The sequence below is a fragment of the Watersipora subatra genome, chromosome 9 (assembly GCF_963576615.1).
Source record: "Watersipora subatra chromosome 9, tzWatSuba1.1, whole genome shotgun sequence".
In the NCBI taxonomy this organism is placed as follows: Eukaryota; Metazoa; Bryozoa; class Gymnolaemata; order Cheilostomatida; family Watersiporidae; genus Watersipora; species Watersipora subatra.
Genome location: NC_088716.1, coordinates 13682379 through 13702258, shown reverse-complemented (window position 1 = coordinate 13702258; position 19880 = coordinate 13682379). Strand labels below are relative to the sequence as shown.

Below are 19880 nucleotides of genomic sequence, written 5' to 3'. Positions count from 1 at the left end.
CTCGACGATTTACCACGGAGAGAGTTCAACCCATTTTATCCATTTCTTCGCAGAGCAAAGAGTTACTGTTCAAGTTTCAACATCAGCACAACTGCTTGCCTCCTCTTGGAAGCGTCTCATAAAAACCACTCAGCTTATCCTGGAATACATCACATCAACCTGGAAAGCCTGTCGACCGTCAGTTAAAGTTGTCTGCCCACACTGCCTGTATTTACGGGATCCTCACCCTGGCACCTTTGTGGATCCAGATTGGCTCTGTCCCGTGTTTTCAACAGTAGCTGATCATCCTATGAAATGCCAATTAAAAGTTGATGCAGAAGGTTTATCTGGATTTCAGCCTACATTCTGCAGCAAGCGGGAGGCTGAAGGCAAGGCAAGTGGGAGACCCACCATTCCCTCTCCACTGGTTTACCCATGTGAGTGAATTTCAATTTGGTTTTAATGGTTGCTATGGGAAGAACTTGTGTTCGTGCTAATCTTTCTGTTTGTTGCAGGTTACAGCCTTTCAGATGATGAAACACAGAAAGTGACGGAGTACCTGTCCAAAGTTATCTCTCAACGACATGCCATTTCTAGTTGTAAGTGCTCCATGTAACTTGCAAATAACATAATTATAACTACAAATTTTACTAGTTCGGTTAAAGAAGAAGCACTCATATACTTTGATAATGTTTTTGGAATTCTTTAATAGATTAGCTGAAAATACTCAAGGTCTGATTGTTCTTGAGTTACAATGTAGTAGTTTCCATGTATGCATTTAGTTAAATCTACTATCATAGATAATATCAACTGTTCTTACAAAGACAGGTCCTCTCTTTCTACTCTTTCTCATCAAACTGTCATATATGTTACCAAGTTATCAACATTACAGCACATGTAAGGCCCCAAGCTGCATCATCCAAACAAGATGTGAGAGGGAAGGGAGTACAACTCCAGTCTCAACTCACAACTGAAGGTGATGACAGTGAGCTGTCTGATAGCTTGGACTACTTGGACGAACATAAAGCTAAGTTGGCTATCATTCCCTTGAAAGTGAAACCGTGTAGTAAAGCCTGGGCTGAGAAGCTCTTTAATTCGTCATCTGTAAGTTTCTTTTCATGATACGAAACTTTATCATTCATGGCACCTCCAAACGGTCATTAAAGTTGGTACTCTTGTCAACTTCCAATACTGTTTTGTTTAGGTCTATGGGATGACAAATCCTGTGAGAGGGCGTTGTTTGGTCATCAACAATATCCACTCCGCTGCACCTGGGAGAACTGGGTCACAAATGGATCAGCAAAGTATAGATGGGCTCTTTAAAAGCCTGTCTTTTGTAACCAAAATCCATGAGGATCTTCCTGCTCAGGTTAATAGAGAATTTTGTTATTAGGCTTTCTCTATTATGTATTATGTTGTTTTTATGGCAACAGAAGTTTTAACAGTGCAGTTTTGGTAAATTGAATGATTAAGTTTTTGTTATCAACTCTGCCTGGTTTCATAGCTTTTAGCAGTTAGTAAATGTAAGACCACTTGTTTTATCTTCATAAGCACCCTTAGAATGAACAACTGAGTAGATGATACAGAGTGAAGGTCAACTTCATATAATATATACAGGAGATGCTGAGAGTTATACGTGAGGAGACAGAGGTTGCAGATCACAAAGACTACGGCATGTTTGTACTCGTAGTCATAACACATGGGAATGAGACACACCTCAATGGTACAGACCAGCAAGCAATTCCTCGTACTTCAGTATACAATCTGCTGTCTCCTCAGTGTTTTCCTCACATGGCAGGAAAACCCAAGCTACTTATTTTTCAAGCTTGCTCTGGAGGTAGGTTGACAATTCTCTATTGACACTTTGATTTATGCAGCTAAAGACTATTACTGTCAGTTGATAAATTTTACCTGCTGACTTTAACAACTACCATCAGATTTCACTGACGTTTGGTTATGGTTCCCTTTTACCTCAATGTCTTGCAGTAGTAGTAAATTAATCATATAATTTATATCTTTGTATTAAGTAAATATACTGAAAGGTTCAACACATGTCGGTAATCCCTGCCATATAGTAGGTGTAGAGATATTATGTGTTTTATAGCTGTAAGAGTATGAGATTTGTGGGTAATTTAACTATTGATTTTAGATTGGTAGGGAGTAGAAAATCTCATCATCTTGCTATGAAAATGCTGACTTGCTTTTCAGGTAAAATCTTACGATAAAAATGGCCATATTATGGGAGAAGTTTTAATCAATTGATCTGCTTTCACTGATTGAATGTGTCTATAGATGTTGATAAACTCCATGGCAACTCGTTATATGTATAGTGAGAGTAGACAACTCTACAGAAATGAACCAACCTCACACAAGCCTCTGAGGATCTCTAGTATCAATTCTAAAGTTTTGATCGCTACTTAAGACAATTAAATTACTTACTGTTACCTTCTCCACAACACAGAGTAATTATACAGCTGTTGATAACATATGAATATCTATTACAGGCGGCTGGGATCGACCATTTGGGCATATCCCTCATTCTTCTAGATCTCCAGACCCTACTCCGACTGTTGCCCTCCCTTCCACATCTAGCCCTCAGCCTACAAATACTAACTCAGCTGATTTCTTGGCGGGGGATGACTTTTTCATCATGAATGCGAGTTTTCCTGGTAAATCATCTACTTATGCGTATATTAAAGGGTCTTTGGTAGGAGATCGTCTTACCTATAAATTGGATTGTAACACAGAGAATGTGATATGTACTATAATAGACTCTTTCAACCTCTGTGTACATACACATAGTGAGTTTCAGCTTGTAATAACTGTGGGTAATATATTTCATGTCATGCAAAGGTTCGCTTAGCTTTAAATTGATCACTAAAGTTATAGTTTTTGTACTTTTAATGTTTGGTAGTGGGGCTCATCTTTAATATGAACTCTCTCCATTTTCACTGGTAACAGATCCTGGTAACTGGTATCCTGATATCTGGTAACTTCTGTGTAATCTCTGCCGCTCCTCATTTTCCACGGCTCAGAGTTGTTAAACAATAATGAGATGAGTCTATTCACAAAACCTTCTATATGTATGTGTAGTGTCATGTGCTGTCTTCTCAAAATCAACAGAAGTATGTCATGTTTGTAGTGTGCTATTTCACAAAACCTTCTATATATCCATTTAGTGTCATATATATATATATATATATATATATATATATATATATATATATATATATATATACATACAGTCAAACATGGATAACTCGCCCACGGATAGCTCGAACACATGGTTAATTCGAACGGTTTCTTTGGTCCGTTCCCTCGTAATGATAAATTGCTATATATAACTCGAACTCAACACTGTTAATTCTGTTTTTTTGCCCAACGGCTACCGAAACGGTTGTTATCGCTTTAGAAAATCACTTTATTCAAAGCCATAGAGCTAAACCTCATCTTTTCGTAATTCATAATCGTCGTTATTACCACCATCGGCAAAATATTTTTGTCAACGACTTTTCTAAAGGTTTGATGAAATTTGATTTATACTGCTATACGATGAATAGCACGGGCTAGCCGGGTCACACGTGCAAGGATTTTCGCCACGCACATACAAAACAAAAATCGCATGTTGTTTTTGTTTTGTACGTGCGTGGTGAAAATCCTTGAGTGCGTGGCGTAACCCAGCTAGCCCGTGATGAACAGTTTTCCGACGTTGATTTCATGTTGAATCAACGTTGAAATATTGAATGTTTAAAACGTCTTAAAAATTGTTGTAATTAAACGTATACGTTGTCTTAGCTACAAAACACTATTCATCGTTTGACCTAAACACAGAATATGTGTGTACATTCAATAAGTATCTATTAAAAAAGCGTGAGTGATATAGAATGTACGTAAAACCTCGTAAAACTTCTAATTGAACTGCCTCGGAGTGTTGCTCTTAACGAATCCCAGGTAAAGTAAGGTAATCTTTGCATAAACTTCACGAAAAAACGGCAAAATTGATCGTGGGTAAACCCCCAAAAGAAAAAAATGTATTTTCTTTTGAGCATTTCAACAACGATCAAGTTTTGCCAATGTCAATCTAAAAAACGTCCTGGCAATAACATCACCTCAAACAATGAACCAATCTCAAGTGATAGAAAAATCTCTATACTTTTTGATAAAAACGTTTTAAACTTCACATTAGAAGCATTAAATTCGAAACAAGCCATTTGTGCTTTTGATTAATATTATAGTTTGTATATGTACATGTATCTACTAATAAATAAGTAAATACATGGACTTGTGGCAGTGCTCTGATAACTTGAACGCTCTGATAATTCGAACACTTTTGCTCGGTCCCGTGAAGTTCGAGTTATCCATGTTTGACTGTATGTATATATACATATGTATATATATGTAAAAAAATTGTTTCCTCACCCCGGATACTCCGTATAGGTGGTAAATTCTGCTCTAACTCGGGTTTCCTACCAGAGACCTGGGAGTTTGAGCACTCGCCTCAAGATCTTAGCTGTTCCCAATAGCGCACTTTTCTGCAACTCACCTGAGTTGATTGTTGTTGGTATTTGGGCAAGCCACATTTTATGTGCCGGTGTTATTGCGCCCAGTGCCCCAATGACTACTGGGATTACAGTTGTTCTTACATTCCAGCAGTTTTCAATCTTTTCTCCAAGTGGGAGATATTTCTCTACCTTTTCTTTTTCTTTGCTGGCTATATTGTAGTCATTGGGTACTGCTATATCTATTATAGTAGCTCTCTTGTTCTCCTTGTCTACCACCACTATATCTGGTTGGTTTGCTAGGACATGCTTGTCAGTTCGGATGTAGAAGTCCCAGAAGATCTTAGCGCAGTCATTTTCATTGACCTTACCAGGAGCTTCCCACCAGTGTTGTGGTTTATTAAGGACATACTCATCACATAGACTTCTATACACAATACCTGCGACATGATTATGCCGCTCAGTGTATGCGTTTCCTGCTAGCTGCTTGCATCCACTGATGATGTGTTGGATGGTCTCAGGTGCATCTTTGCACAGTCTGCATCTAGGATCGTCTCTAGTGTGATAGATTTTTGTTTGGAGTTGCCTTGTTGGGAGCACTTGCTCCTAGGCTGTCATGATTAGCGACTCTGTATTGGCCATTAGTTTTCCTTTGTTCAATCACATATATGTCTGGTGAAGATCGCCAACCTTAGATATTTGTTGGTGGTAAGCACCATGAAGAGGTTTCGTGTGCCAGTCAATTTCCTCATCATCAGGGTGTAGGTCCGTTGTAAGAGCAGCCGATTGAAATTCAGCTAGCAACTTATCTGAAATGGCCATGGAGGCCGCATATGCTTTGATGTTTTGCTCCTCCTCTTTCACTGTCTGCTGTACACTTTTGAGCCCCCTACCACCATCTTTCCTATCAAGATACAATCTAGTAGTATCAGATTTTGGGTGAAGTGCTCCATGCATGGTCAGCAGTTTACGAGTTGCTATATCTATTTCTTTGATGGCTTCCTCAGTCCACTTTATTATGCCTGCTAGATATCTTATTACTGGCAGTGCGTAGGTATTTATTGCCATGACTTGGTTCTTGGCATTGAGCTGGCTCCGTAAGACCCGCCGAAGGCGTTTCTTGTATTCGGTAATGGCTTTGTGACGTACCTCGGCTTCGTGGTTGATGTTGCTTTGCATAATCCCCAAGTACTTGTACCCTTCTTCTATATCTTTGATGGTACCATTTGGCATTCTTAGGCCATCTGTGAGCATAGAATGGCCTTTCTTAAGAATTAGCCTTCCACATTTCTCAATACCGAAGGTCATTCCGATGTCCTTGCTGTATACCTGAGTGAGGTGTATTAGCGAATCAATGTCCCTTTCTTTGTTAGCGTACAGCTTGATGTCATCCATGTAGAAGAGGTGGTTAATCTTGGTGCCACTCTTAAACTGGTACCCATATTGGGTCTCCTCCAGCATATTGCTTAGAGGGTATATATATGTGTATATATATATATATATATATATATACATATACAGTGAAACATGGATAACTCGCCCTCGGATATAGCGAACACATGGTTAACTCAAATGGATTTGCTTGGTCCGTTCCCACGCAATGATAAATGGCTCTATATAACTCGAACTCAACACTGTTATAACGAACTGTTTTTTGTCCAACGGCTACCGAAACGGTTGCTATCGCTTTAGAAAATCACTTTATTCCAAGCCATAGAAGTAAACCTCAACTTTTCATAATTCATAAGCGCCGTTATTACCTCCATCGGCAAAATATTTTTGTCAACGACTTTTCTAAAAGTTTGGTGAAATTTGATTTATCCTGCTATACGATGAATAGCACGGGTTAGCCGGGTAACGCGCGCAAGGATTTTTGCCATGCACATACAAAACAAAAGCAGCATGTTGTTTTGTATTTGTGTGGCGAAAATCTTTGAGTGCGTGACCCGGCTAGCCCGTGATGAATAGTTGTCCGACGTTGATTCCGTGTTGAATCAACGTCGGAATGTTGAATGTTTAAAACGTCTTAAAAATTGTTGTAAGTAATTAAACGTATACGTTGTCTTAGCTAAAAAACTATTCATCGTTTGACATAAACACAGAATACGTGTGTACATTCAATAAGTATCCATTCAAAGAGCGTGAGTGGTATACAATGTACCGTAAAACCTCGTAAAACTTTTAATTGAACTGCCTCGGAGTGTTGCTCTTAACGAATCCCAGGTAAAGTAAGGTAATCTTTGCATAAACTTCAAGAAAAATCGGCAAAATTGATCGCGGGTAAAACGCTCAAAAGAAAAAGATGTATTTTCTTTTGAGCATTTCAGCAACGATCAAGTTATGCCAATGTCAATCTAAAAAACGTCCTGGCAATAACATCACCTCAAACAACAAACCAATCTCAAGTGATAGAAAAATCTCTATACTTTTTGATAAAAACATTTTAAACTTTACATTAGAAGCATTAAATTTGAAACAAGTCATTTGTGCTTTTGATTTATATTATAGTTTGTATATGTACATGTATCTACTAATAAATAAGTAAATACATGGACTTGTAACAGTACTCTGATAACTTGAACGCTCTGATAATTCGAACACTTTTGGTCGGTCCCTTGAAATTTGAGTTATCCGAGTTTCACTGTATATATATATATGTATATATATATGTATATATATATGTACATAAAAATAAAAAAAATTGTTTCCTTACCCCGGATACCACGTATAGGTGGTAAATTCTGCTCTAACTCGGGTCTCCTACCAGAGACCTGGGAGTTTGGGCACTCGCCTCAAGATCTTAGCTGTTTCCAATAGCGCACTTTTCTGCAACTCACCTGAGTTGATTGTTGTTTGTATTTGGGCAAGCCAAATTTTATGCGCCGGTGTTATTGCGCCCAGTGCCCCAATGACTACTGGGATTACAGTTGTTCTTACATTCCAGCATTTTTCAATCTCTTCTCCAAGAGGGAGATATTTCTCTACTTTTTTTTTCTTTGCTGGCTATATTGTAGTCATTGGGTACTGCTATATCAATTATAGTAGCTCTCTTGTTCTCCTTGTCTACCACCACTATATCTGGTTGGTTTGCTAGGACATGCTTGTCAGTTCGGATGTAGAAGTCCCAAAGGATCTTAGCGCGGTCATTTTCATTGACCTTACCAGGAGCTTCCCACCAGTGTTGTGGTTTATTAAGGCCATACTCATCACATAGACTTCTATACACAACACCTGCGACATGATTATGCCGCTCAGTGTATGCGGCATAAATATATATATGTATATATATATATATATGTATATATATATGTATATATATATATACATACATATATATATATTTATGCCGCATACACTGAGCGGCATAATCATGTCGCAGGTGTTGTGTATAGAAGTCTATGTGATGAGTATGGCCTTAATAAACCACAACACTGGTGGGAAGCTCCTGGTAAGGTCAATGAAAATGACCGCGCTAAGATCTTCTGGGACTTCTACATCCGAACTGACAAGCATGTCCTAGCAAACCAACCAGATATAGTGGTGGTAGACAAGGAGAACAAGAGGGCTACTATAATAGATATAGCTACTATAATAGATATATACATATATGAAGTTTATTAAAAACTACAGGTTAAAATCATTACTACTATTAGTTTCATGCAATCGTGTTGCAATCTTCAGGTAGAATGACTAAAATGTATAATGTGCAAGCTATAAAATAACTTAATAAAGCTGAGGGCTTAATACTATTGTGTGATATATATATTATAGTATACAGCAAATTATTTAGTCAAATTATGTTATTGAGCTAATTAGGTGTTTTCTGGCATGCCGGCATGTGGATATCAGCTCACTTCTAGTGTTAAGGCTGGCTAACTTCGGTTCGAATATGATGAAGTACTTTTCCCATAGACATAACTGGCAAGATTTTGTTGATGTGTTGTAAGACCGCGCTCTTTTGATGATCTTCCAGGTTATATTATAGCGGATGTTCTTGTCTTTCAAGTCCCATATGTATTTACTCAATTCTGTTTGTAGCCTTTTAGTAGGATATTTAAAGGATGTTTTGTGGTTGGCTAGTCTTGTTTTAAAAGTTGTTTCGGTGAGGCCTACATACGTTTGTGTCTCTTGCCCATCGCGTTCTTCAGACTCTACGGTTGCCTGATATACTATGCAGTCCGAAAGGCATTCTCCATTTAGAGGGCAATTTTCCCGATTTTTGCAGTTGCATTTTCTGTCGATGTTGGTTGGTTGCGATAGTGCTTGTTTATTGTGCCCGCTAATTATGTGGTTGATGTTTGAAGTACAGCTATAACTTAGTTATACGGAGTTTTTGTTGAAGATTATATATATGTATATATATATATATATATACATATATATATGTATATGTATATATATATATATATGTATAGATATATATATATGTATATATATATATATATATATATATATATACATCAAGTGGAGAGTATTGAAAAAAGCGAGTAGTGACAATAAGACTAGTAAACGCTGTAATTTGTGTATTTGGGAGAAATACTTCATTCTATACAAACCTGAGCTTGCAAGCTTAAACTCAAGAAGTTTGTGTCAAAGTGTAGACATTCAAATAAGCACTTAATTTGCAATGCTGTGACATGAACCAATTAAATTGTTGTATTACCGTATATGTAGCTGGCCTTTATCGTTAAGCTGCTCGATGTGTTTTTACGTACAGTCATATGAGCTTCAGATCATTTTAATTTTACCTGATGAATGGTAACAATCATGAAACTTTAAGTTGTAAAATGTTTTAAAAGTTTTCAGTTCTTAATATAGTTTGTCTTAGTAGTGTCATGTGTTGTTTTCTTGAATTCAATATAGAGTAAGTCATGTTTGTAGTGTGCAATGGTATTTCTAGTTTGGTAAGTAGTTGCTAGTGAAATTATGGTGAAATGGGGCTACCGCTGTGTTGGTATTTACAGGTTATGTCACCTCATTACATGTTACTCACGGTTCCTTCTTTATAAAAGCCATTGTGGAAGCTTTCTACAAACACAGCTGTCATCGGGATGTGAAGAGGCTGTTTGAGGAGCAGGTACTACCTTATAATAGCTATAATAGTGTCAATAAATCTCGTTCATTTTTCACCTCTGACTAAACATCATAGTAAATAGTGTTATACTTTGAGGTGTTTATCTCAGCTTTCTAGACACCACAGATTTGTAAAGTAGGTTTTATTATTTGATAAACCGTAAGAAAACTCTGTTTATTTTGTACGTCAGGAAGTGATTAATTCTAGTTTAGACTTCCTATTTATTGTGACACATCCCTTTATTACCTATCTAATAATATAAAATCATGTGTTTGTATTTTTGTCAGTTCATTGCTCGTATGTCCAGTCAAAAGTGATTGGTTATAATGTAAATGCTAGCACGCTCGTGAAAAATGACTCTCACAGGACTGCATGCAGTCCCGTGAGAAATCATATATATATATATACTAGCTGCATTACCCGCCTACAGTAACAGATTCACGGGCAGCATAAGGTTTATTGAGAGTTGGCTTTCATACTGTAAAACAACTCCAAATATGCAGTTACATCTCCCTCTCTCCATCTCTCCCTCTTCCCCTCTCTCCGTCTCTCCCCTCTCTCTCTCCCTCTCTCTCTCCTCTCTCCCCTCTCTCTCCCTCCCTCTTCCCCCTCTCCCCCTCTCTCTCCCTCTTTCTCTCCCTCTTTCTCTCCCCCCTGTCCTCCTCGCTCTCCCTCTCTCTCCCCCTCTCTCTCTCTCCCCCCTCTCTCTCCCCCCCCCCCTCTCTCCTCCTCGCTCTCTCCCTCTCTCTCCCCTTCTCTCCCTCTCTCTCCCCCCTCTCTTTCTCCCTCCTCCCCCCCCCCCTCTCTCTCCCTCTCTCTCTCCTTCTCTCTCTCCCTTAGTTCAACGCAACACATGCGGATAGACAACATTTTTGGTTTTTCTGTCGGGCGTATGAAGAAACAGTTTTCGGTGTGTGCATACTTTTGAGCAGGCGACGTATAGCTGGTCATGGCTGATGCAGGGTGACAGTACGTCGATAGCAGCTGCTCTCTTTCTTTTCACAATAGCGTATCGCAACCCTCGGAGTACTCGTGAAAGTTCTGTAATAGTAAGTTACAGTAGGCCTACTCGTAGCTGGAAAAAAATTAGTAACTCGGCTGCTGAAGGAAATGAACATGACCCACTATCACGAACAGCGGCAAATCCAATGTTATTAAGTAGTGGAGATGTGGCAATTCATATACAATACAACATCGTATAAGAAACACTTACCTTTTTGATGTGGAAATTCAGTAGGTGAGAAATGCGTTTTTCCAGTGGCTCCAAGAAACAAACGTTTACGTGACCTTCTCGGTACACGTTGGCAGTAAATATTAATTGCATGTAAATAACTACTCATTAATTTATTTTATTTAATAAATAGTACATTTGTATAGCTGTATAGACACCTTTGTATAGGCCGCAGAACTCAGGAAGGCGCTTTTTAACACGGCAGAAAATTTGCTGTTTAAAAAGCGTGCTAACCGGGATTTCGGTTAATGCGCCCGAGCGGTGAAAGAAAAACAACAGAATCGCCACACCTTTATATAAGCCGCTTGGCTCAAATCGTCAGATAAAAGTAGCTGCTTATAGTCCATATTACGAAATTACGATATTTAGTATTCATATTAGTTCGGTTGGCTTCGTTTGACCGAATGGAAAAAGAAAGACCGCTCTATAATTTATTTACTGTTACTACACATATTAATTCAGTTCGCTTTGTACGACCGAAATTCGTACGACGATAAAAGGAAAGACCGCTCTATAAGGCGGACACTCAATCAAACAGACAGACAACGATTGCCGTTTATATAGTAGATAGAGAACAGCGTTTTTCTAGTGGTTGCAAGAAACAAATGTTCACATGACCTTCCCGGTACACGTTGGCAGTAAATATTAATTAGATGTAATTTACTACTCATTAATTTATTTAAAGAATAGTAAATTTTATTCAATTCACTACTAATATTTACTACTAATTTAATTCTACTACTTACTCATATTAATTAAGTTTGCTTCGTACGATCGAATCGAAAAAAAAGACCGCCATATAATTTATTTATACTGCTCATATTTGGGAGTTATCGGTGACTCAATATATCGAGAAGACAACTCATACTATTAGCATATCAGTATTTATCGTCCATCCCTACGATGAATAGCAGGTTACGTATTATAATAGAGGCGTGTACTAACCGGAGATTCCCGTTAATGCGCCCTAGCGGTGAAAAAAACCACAGAATAGACACGCCCTTATATAAAAGTAGCGGCTAATAGTCCGAAAAGTACGATACTCTATAAAGCGGACAGACAGATACACAGATAGACAACGATTGCCGTTTATATAGTAGATATATATATATATATATATATATATACATGTATATATATATATATATATACATGTATATATATATATTTCTAGTTATATGCACAATTATTCCCAGCCTTAGTTTCCAAGTAAATACAACTGCCAGATCTCTATCTCTCCTCAAGATGGTCAAGCTAGTAATAAACACACCGAGTGTTTGAAACACCTCAATCTATATATATATATATATATATATATTTCCAGGTGTTGGTGTGTAGGTGCGTCCAGCTATAGCCCACGCTGATTGATTTACCAATGTGGCCTAGCGTTACGATGCCACTGTTAAGAAATATTTTTCGTAAGGTTCGATTACTAAATCTGCGGTCAACGTCAGTTCTTCTCACGCGGACAATTATATCGTCTCCGAGGGAAAGCCTCAACACTACCTTTTTGTTTAGTCAGACAAAGACAGTACGATATTTCATTGTTACATTTGTACTGGTATCGAGAGGTACCAGTACCGTCTTATTGAAAGTTTTGATGGATATTTTGATGGATGGGTTTTATTTTTTATTTTATTTGACCTGCACAAAACTTTTCCTCATGATATGAAGTTTAAAAGTCTTTTGACAAAGTTCGAAAACCCTTACAGTTGTTTTTATTTTCTCTCTGAATATATTTCAATTACACAAAACACTTTTTTCGTGAAATGTAGTTTGAAAGTTGGCAAATGTTGCTATATGTTAAATACAAATCAATTTTCTGTCCAAAGACTTTTTTAAAACCCGGGCAACGCCGGTAGGTACAGCTAGTGCATTTATATTTCACCATAAATATCTATAGATACAAGAAGTAACATGTTATAAGCAAGTGACAAGCATGCAGAGAGTGCGCCAACTGTTGCTGATCTTGACAGGCTCATTTGATATGATTCTTGTCACGATCACCTCCGGCTTATCGCTTTCTGCCACCTTCGTTTGTCATTTATCTTGTACCAAAACCTGTATAGGATTTTGGCTCTTGTATCTAAACCTAATTATGGTCAGTTCAGCTGAGCTGAGTATCGCCGAGGTAGCTGCGCTGACTCCTCTGTCCATAACTGGGACAGCCCTGGCCGTGTCAACTTAAAGATGTGGCTGCGTCAAATTTAAGTTGATCTAAAAAAAAGCAATTTTTTTCTCTATCAGTTGATATGTTGTTTGTTGTGTTACGCGATCGCATTGCCAAGATATTTGAAGATTAAAACCGAAAAAGTCTGATCACCGTAAAAACGCTCAGGCCACAAAACCGTGCCCAGACTTGCCCAAAATGATGTCACGCGTTAGGCAACCTGTCTCTATTTCTCGTATTCACTTCGGCTATTTGCGATAAAAGTCTAGTCTTACGCGGCTCTATTGGCATATATCTTATTTTGTATTTGCTCATGTTGGCTACAATAAAATTTTAAATCTTACTACAGATGCATTATTATGAATGTTTCAAAGGCCTCAAATAACGAAAATTGAAAATTTGTTCTACTCACTTTCTCCAAATGTTGTGTAAACATTTGGGTACCGACTACCAATTCTACCGGTCTACGGTAATTTTGTCAAGTCAACTATGTATAACGCGGTCTTTGTATCAGCACAGTTCTGCAGCTACCCATACTAACGATATACAGCCTCCCATAAGCCTCGCCCACATTATGTCTGTCGCCTGTCCTTAGGGCGGGGCTGTATATCATTGCCTACACGGTCTACGTACTAGTTTCTTACTAGTAGTATTCTTACCGAATACTACCGAAGTGAAATAAGCAAGCCACGTCTTTGAAAAGAATATAGATAGGGAATAGAGTTTTAAGGATGAGAAGTCTGCTGCAAACTGGATTTGAACTCACATTCTCCAGTTCTGCGGACACCCATATACCATATCCAATTCACTACAATATTCTGCAAATCATGTTTTGCATTATCTTCAACAATATTATTTTATTATATAAATTTTACAAGCAAAAATATTTTCATCTCGGCATAAAGCTTTTATCAAAAATATTCATCAAGTCGTGGCCACTCAGATAGTATTAGCTGATACAATAAGACAAATTCATCTACTGCAACAAACTCAAACAAAACATCATGGCTTATGCAGCACACATTCAAGTCTCTCTTTCCCCTTTATGGCAGTTTCCACACTGACAAAGCTTCTTCGGCTGGTGGGACGACATAAACATTCTGTAATCAGTAAAACAAACCCAATAAATATATGTCATTCATAGATATGTCATTCTAAAGCGTATCTATTGACAGCTTCCAAATTGGGAGTTAAATAGATTACGAGTGTAATTTTAAAAACGAATAAACATTTAATAAAGGCACAAGCACGCCAAGCCAACGATTCAAAGCTTTAGTTCTGGAAATTAAAGATTTGCAATGACCAATCGATTTTACTCACTTCCTACGAGTGAAAATAATTTGTAATCATGACTCTAATTTACCAAAGAAAATTCGAAAAAAATATTATAGCTAGGTAAAACGGCAGATAAGCTATGAAACGATGATTGGAGATAGCATAGAATTATCATTTTATTAATTAGTATATGTATTTATGACTATAAAAATATTACATTTACTTAAGTATAGAAGACTAAGTTAATTTATCTCCATTCTATCTTCCTCTGCAGCAAAACGCTGCTGACGCCTGTCAGCTTTGACCATAGGCTGTCTACTCCAATCTTTTACTAAAAGTTGCTCAGATAACTCTGAGTCGCAGTCGCTCGAACTTGAAGCCATTTTAAAACTATGTATAACTTAGTAATTGTTGAAACGCGTTGAATCAGTAACGATTAGAATTCTCTAACGATGAGAATCTTCGAGATCACAGACAACGCGTTTTACGAGTGATAACATTTATTACGGCCTATATAAAAATTTCGCGTTCATGATTGGCTAACGAAGCGACCTCATATTTATCGCTCGTGGTTTCGTTTCAGATATCTTGCTTGTGACGTCACAAAAGAGGCACCCGCTGGAATGTGAGCTTTTTAAAAGAGGGCCTCATTCAAACGCATATATCTCTGGACAGGGTTGGTCTACAAAGACAAAAATGGCATCAAATTGTAGCTGATGTTTTAGCCTTTTATGGGTTTTAATTTCATTAAATTGAATTTTTTGACGCAACCACATCTTTAATGCAGTTAGCTGAGCTGGCTGTTACGCAATTGCTTGGCTCATAATATATGCCACTGCTTCATAGACCTTCCAGCCAGAATGCTCAGCGTTAGGGCTCGTCTGGCTGCCACTACATCCAGGACTACCGCTAAAAGAGTATATACCTCTCGAATCATACAGTCTATCACTACCTTTAGGGTACTTTGCCCGTCTGTTTTCCTTTGAAACCTTCACTATCCCCTTCTTAATCTCACTTCTCAAGTCACCATCTATACTCTCCACTCTCAACAACCTGTCTTAATTATTCACCCAATCTATAGTCCTCAAGACCTCATTCAACATTATCTCATATCGAGTCAGCATTCTTCATCTAGTCTCCACTCACTTCTCTATCTTTCAACCCGTTGATTGCTACTATTAGAGCAAACCTTACTCTATCAGTATTATTAGCTACCTCATCATATCTGCTCAAACTCTCAACTTGTCTTAAGTACTCTCTATCACTTTCATCAACTGCATGTCTAGTCACCAGGTACTTATGCCCTTTTACAAACATGCTCTCCTGTCTACCATAATACTCCCACAACTTAAGCAGGGCTTCTACCCGGTACACTGAAGTATCCTTCACCTTGTAGATAGCTAAGAAGGTCAGAGCAAAAAGCATAGAGGTTAACAAAAGAGATCCGAGATTAAGCAGACAGCAGCCCACCCTGATGTGTTTACCAACTGATGGGAAAAAGCTCTACCTATTTCCTGGCTACACTCCTCCACTACCTGAAAGACGATAAAACACTTTTCTGATTGGCTATCTTATCACAAGCTTCTGCACAGGAACTATTGTACATATATAGTAAATAGCAGACAACTATCAACATACAGTTTACAAATTAAACTAGCTGCATTACCCGCCTACAAAAACAGATTCACGTGCAGCATAAGGTTTATTGAGAGTTGTCTTTCATACTGTAAAACAACTCCAAATATGCAGTGTAATGAAATTGCTGCCCTGATGTATTATTAGGTAAATTGTCTACTGAAATTGTTGCCCTGAATATACACATATACATGTCAATATGCACATATACATGTCAAATGTTTGTGACATTTATTGTGACACCCTTATTACCTATCTAATAATATTAATTCACAAGTTTGTCTTTTTGTCATTGGAATGTCCAGTTAAAATTATTTAACATATGCGTGCTATCTAGTACACTCGCAGTTCCATGCACCGTGAGAGATCATATATCCAATTATATGTACAATTACTCCAAGCATCAATTTTAAATTCCTGCCTTATTTTATTCCTAACCTTATTTGTAGTGTGGTTGGTTTGATTCTATGCACACAAATGCACGAGTTCTACTCCTGCTAGTTGCAATATTTTTTCTAATAAATCTCAAATTTTATCATTTGTGATTTGGTCTATAGTTTGTTTGTTTTATTTCATCAAAAGAATATGAAAACAAAAAAAGAAATAATGATGAGGCCCAAACTGTGCAGTAGCATTGCTGAAGATACTATAGTGATTAGTATCTGTCAATGGTAAATCCGTATGGCAGAAGATTTGATCTCAGAACCCCCCGTTCACTCGGCTACTACCTAAATAATTAGGCTATGTAAGATGCATTGGCCTCATATGGCGATATGAGTTGTTATCTGGGTTAAAATACGCAAATCTGTGTTTCGAAATGTCACTAAAGCTTGCTCTCACAGCTCTTTTTAGTAAGTTAGCTTAATAACCTACGCAAATTAGCCATTGGCAATGTGCCAGGCTAATGGCAAGAGGTAGGCCACTTACCATTAGCCTTACCTGTCACTGTTTAAAAGCTGTTTTTTAATACCCGTGCAACGCCGGGAATTTTACCTAGTTTTTTTCATAATGCTGGCTTCTGATGGATGAACACAGCTTTTATTATACTAAAGATTTAGACTAGCTTAAGTTACTAAAATTCATTAAATAAAGAAACTTAACCAATAGCAACTACATTACCTTCCACTGTATATTATCTATTATAAATCTTGTATGAATGCGCAGCATAAGATGTAAGAAATATGTTTCCACAATCTGTTTTATTTATTCCTAGAGCATTCAAATATTTGAATTGTGCATTGGCCAGACACACACAGAAATAAACAAACATTTTCATTTGAAAGTTAGAATGGCAAGTGTTGTATATGTTCAATAAAAATAAATTTTTTGCGCAAAAACTTTTTATCACCTGAGCAACGCCGGATATTCATCTAATCTTTCCTATAATAAGAGCCGTGTCTGTCTATCTGAGGCCATGTTGAGAATGTTAGGAAAAAAGACTACACGGAGTGGGAATTGAACCCGGGCTATTGGATTCCCTAACGATTTGACCCCAACCAAATTTGGATTTCAATCACTTTTGCACATATAAGAATCAGTGTGCACATAGTTATTACACATGAGAATCTGAAGCATGGGACTGCCTGTTTATTAGTTTGCTGTAATAGCGATATATATTAATTTAATATAATAAATTTAACTTAATGTGTGAGCAACCCTTGAAGATCAAGTATAATGTCTGTTTAGTTCGCTGCAAGCAGAGGCTGCGTGTGTTTTTAAGAGCAACGATGTACTTACAATGGGTTTGTGGTCTTGACTGAGTCCAGTGACAAGGGAACCTAGAGCATTCAAATATTTGAATTAGGCATTGGAGAAATACACAGATCTAAACAAACACTTTCTTTTAAAAGTTAGAATAGTAATTATTGAATATGTTAAATAAAAGCAAATTCTTTGGGCAAAAACTTTCTTATTACTCGGGCGATGTCGAGCATTTATCAGGTATTAGCTATAACGATTTCTCCCTACTACTATCTCGACTACCATACCTCTCATAGCTGCTGTCACGACTACCTACTAGCCCACTACTGCTATTTCCCCTGTCGTATCCCGCTTCTTTGCTTTTATCCCTACAATTATGGGGTACATAGAATCTTTTTCTACAAGGAAAACCCTTAATGATGGGACAACTCCCCCTCTCAAGAGCACTACACTCGCAATTGTAGCATACTCCACTATTTTCTCTACTACCTGCTTCATGTCTAGAGACATACCTCTCCTTGCTATGGTTTTTATACTTCCTTCTGTCCCTCTCCTTACTATACTCTCAACTCCTTGCCCTCCATATCTACTAACATCACGATCATCACTGCCATCTCAATAATACTTTCTACTATTTCTAGGGTTACCTCTAGAGGAGTATATGCTTGATAAATCGCACCGTCTATCACTACCTCTAAGTTACTATCTCGACTGCTTTTATTGGACACCCTCGATATCCTCTTCTTAATCTCACTTCTCAAGACACCACTTCTACTCTCCACTCTCAACAACCTGTCCAAGCTATTCACCATCTCTCTAGTCCTCAAGACCTCATTCAACGTATCTCGTGTCGAATCAGCATTCTTCATCTAGTCTCCACTCACTTCTCTATCTCTCAACCCGTTGACTGCTACTATTAGAGCAAACCTTACTCTATCAGCATTATTACCTACCTCATCATATCTGCTCAAACTCTCAACTCGTCATAAGAGCTCTTTATCACTTCCACCAACTGCATGTCTAGTCATCAGGAACTCATGCCTCTTCACAAGCCTGTTCTCCTGTCTACCATAATACTCCTGCAACTGAAGCAGGGCTTTTACCCGGTACACTAAATTATCCTTCACCTTGTAGATCGTTAAGAAGGTGAGAGCAAAAAGCATAGAGGTTAACAACAGATATTCAAGAGTGAGCAGACAGCAGCCCACCTTGATGTGTTCACCAACTGATGGTAAAAAGCTCTACCTGTTTCCTGGCTACACTCCTCCACCACCTGAAAGACAATAAAACACTTTTCTGATTGCCTATCTTATCACAAACTTTTGCACAGGAATTGTAAGTAGTAGACAACTTTTAGCAGACCCTGCTATGATGTATACAGTACGCGCTCCTACAACGTAAATAATACGTTCCAAGAACATTTACATTATAGGGATTTTAATGTTATAAGAACAGTGAATTGCGTGTATATTGCCTAATCTTTCCCAAGATCATCCAACTTTACTCCTTTGGGCATACAAAAAGAAGAAACTTGACTTGACTGTTTGATTTGTGGGCTGTACCATAAGTGCAGCATTATTACTTTACACAAACATCTTTTCCCTTTTTATGATCAATCTCACTGGTTTTTGCAGACCATAATTGCCGTAATTTTGCAATAAATTGATGGGGAGCACACATCTTCGCCGTTCATTCGCAACGATTTGCATATTTATCTAAACAGCAATGTGTACTTTCAAAGTAAAACTAATAACAAACATTTTATACATCTACAAAAAAGCAAAACAACAAAATATTTTACAAAAAAGCAGTACGTACATACTACCTGCTCGCCATTTATCAGTATCCAGAGGTCAAGGTTAGGATAAAAGAGAACTTTCAATAATATTCCAACTCGTGACATTTAGATTGGTGGGCCGACGCTGTAACACCTGCACCAATTGATCCCTTTTGTATTTATGAGCAATGGGCAGCTACCCTAATCTATGTATTTTCATAGTCTACTCCCATCAATATCTATAGGATAATAATGTATTTGCAATAAAATCTTTCAAGGCCCAAAGAATTTTGGCTATTTATTGATCACACTGATATATTAGACCTAATCTTGTGCTGCAAATGTTCTCAAAGGCTGGGTATATCTCCTCCAACAACAACTTACTAGTACAACTAATCACTTGGTATAATCCATCCATTGCTTCATGGGATACTTTCTAATCCTTAGCCTGAGTTTCATAAATGTGTATTTGTCAATTGATGTCAGTTAGGTTGAAACAACCCAGGACAAAGTAGCACAGGCTGTTTACATACGAATTT

At 37.7% G+C, this 19880-nt stretch overlaps 1 protein-coding gene across 1 annotated transcript; it reads left to right on the top strand.

Annotated features, from left to right (window-relative positions):
- The first annotated feature begins 1599 nt into the window (after positions 1-1599).
- Positions 1600-18851, top strand: LOC137404804 (caspase-1-like). The gene is made up of 4 exons (XM_068091035.1): positions 1600-1816; positions 2484-2648; positions 9443-9555; positions 18699-18851. The coding sequence occupies exons 1-4, from the start codon at positions 1600-1602 to the stop codon at positions 18849-18851; spliced, it is 648 nt and encodes a 215-aa protein (XP_067947136.1).
- The last annotated feature ends 1029 nt before the right edge of the window (positions 18852-19880 follow it).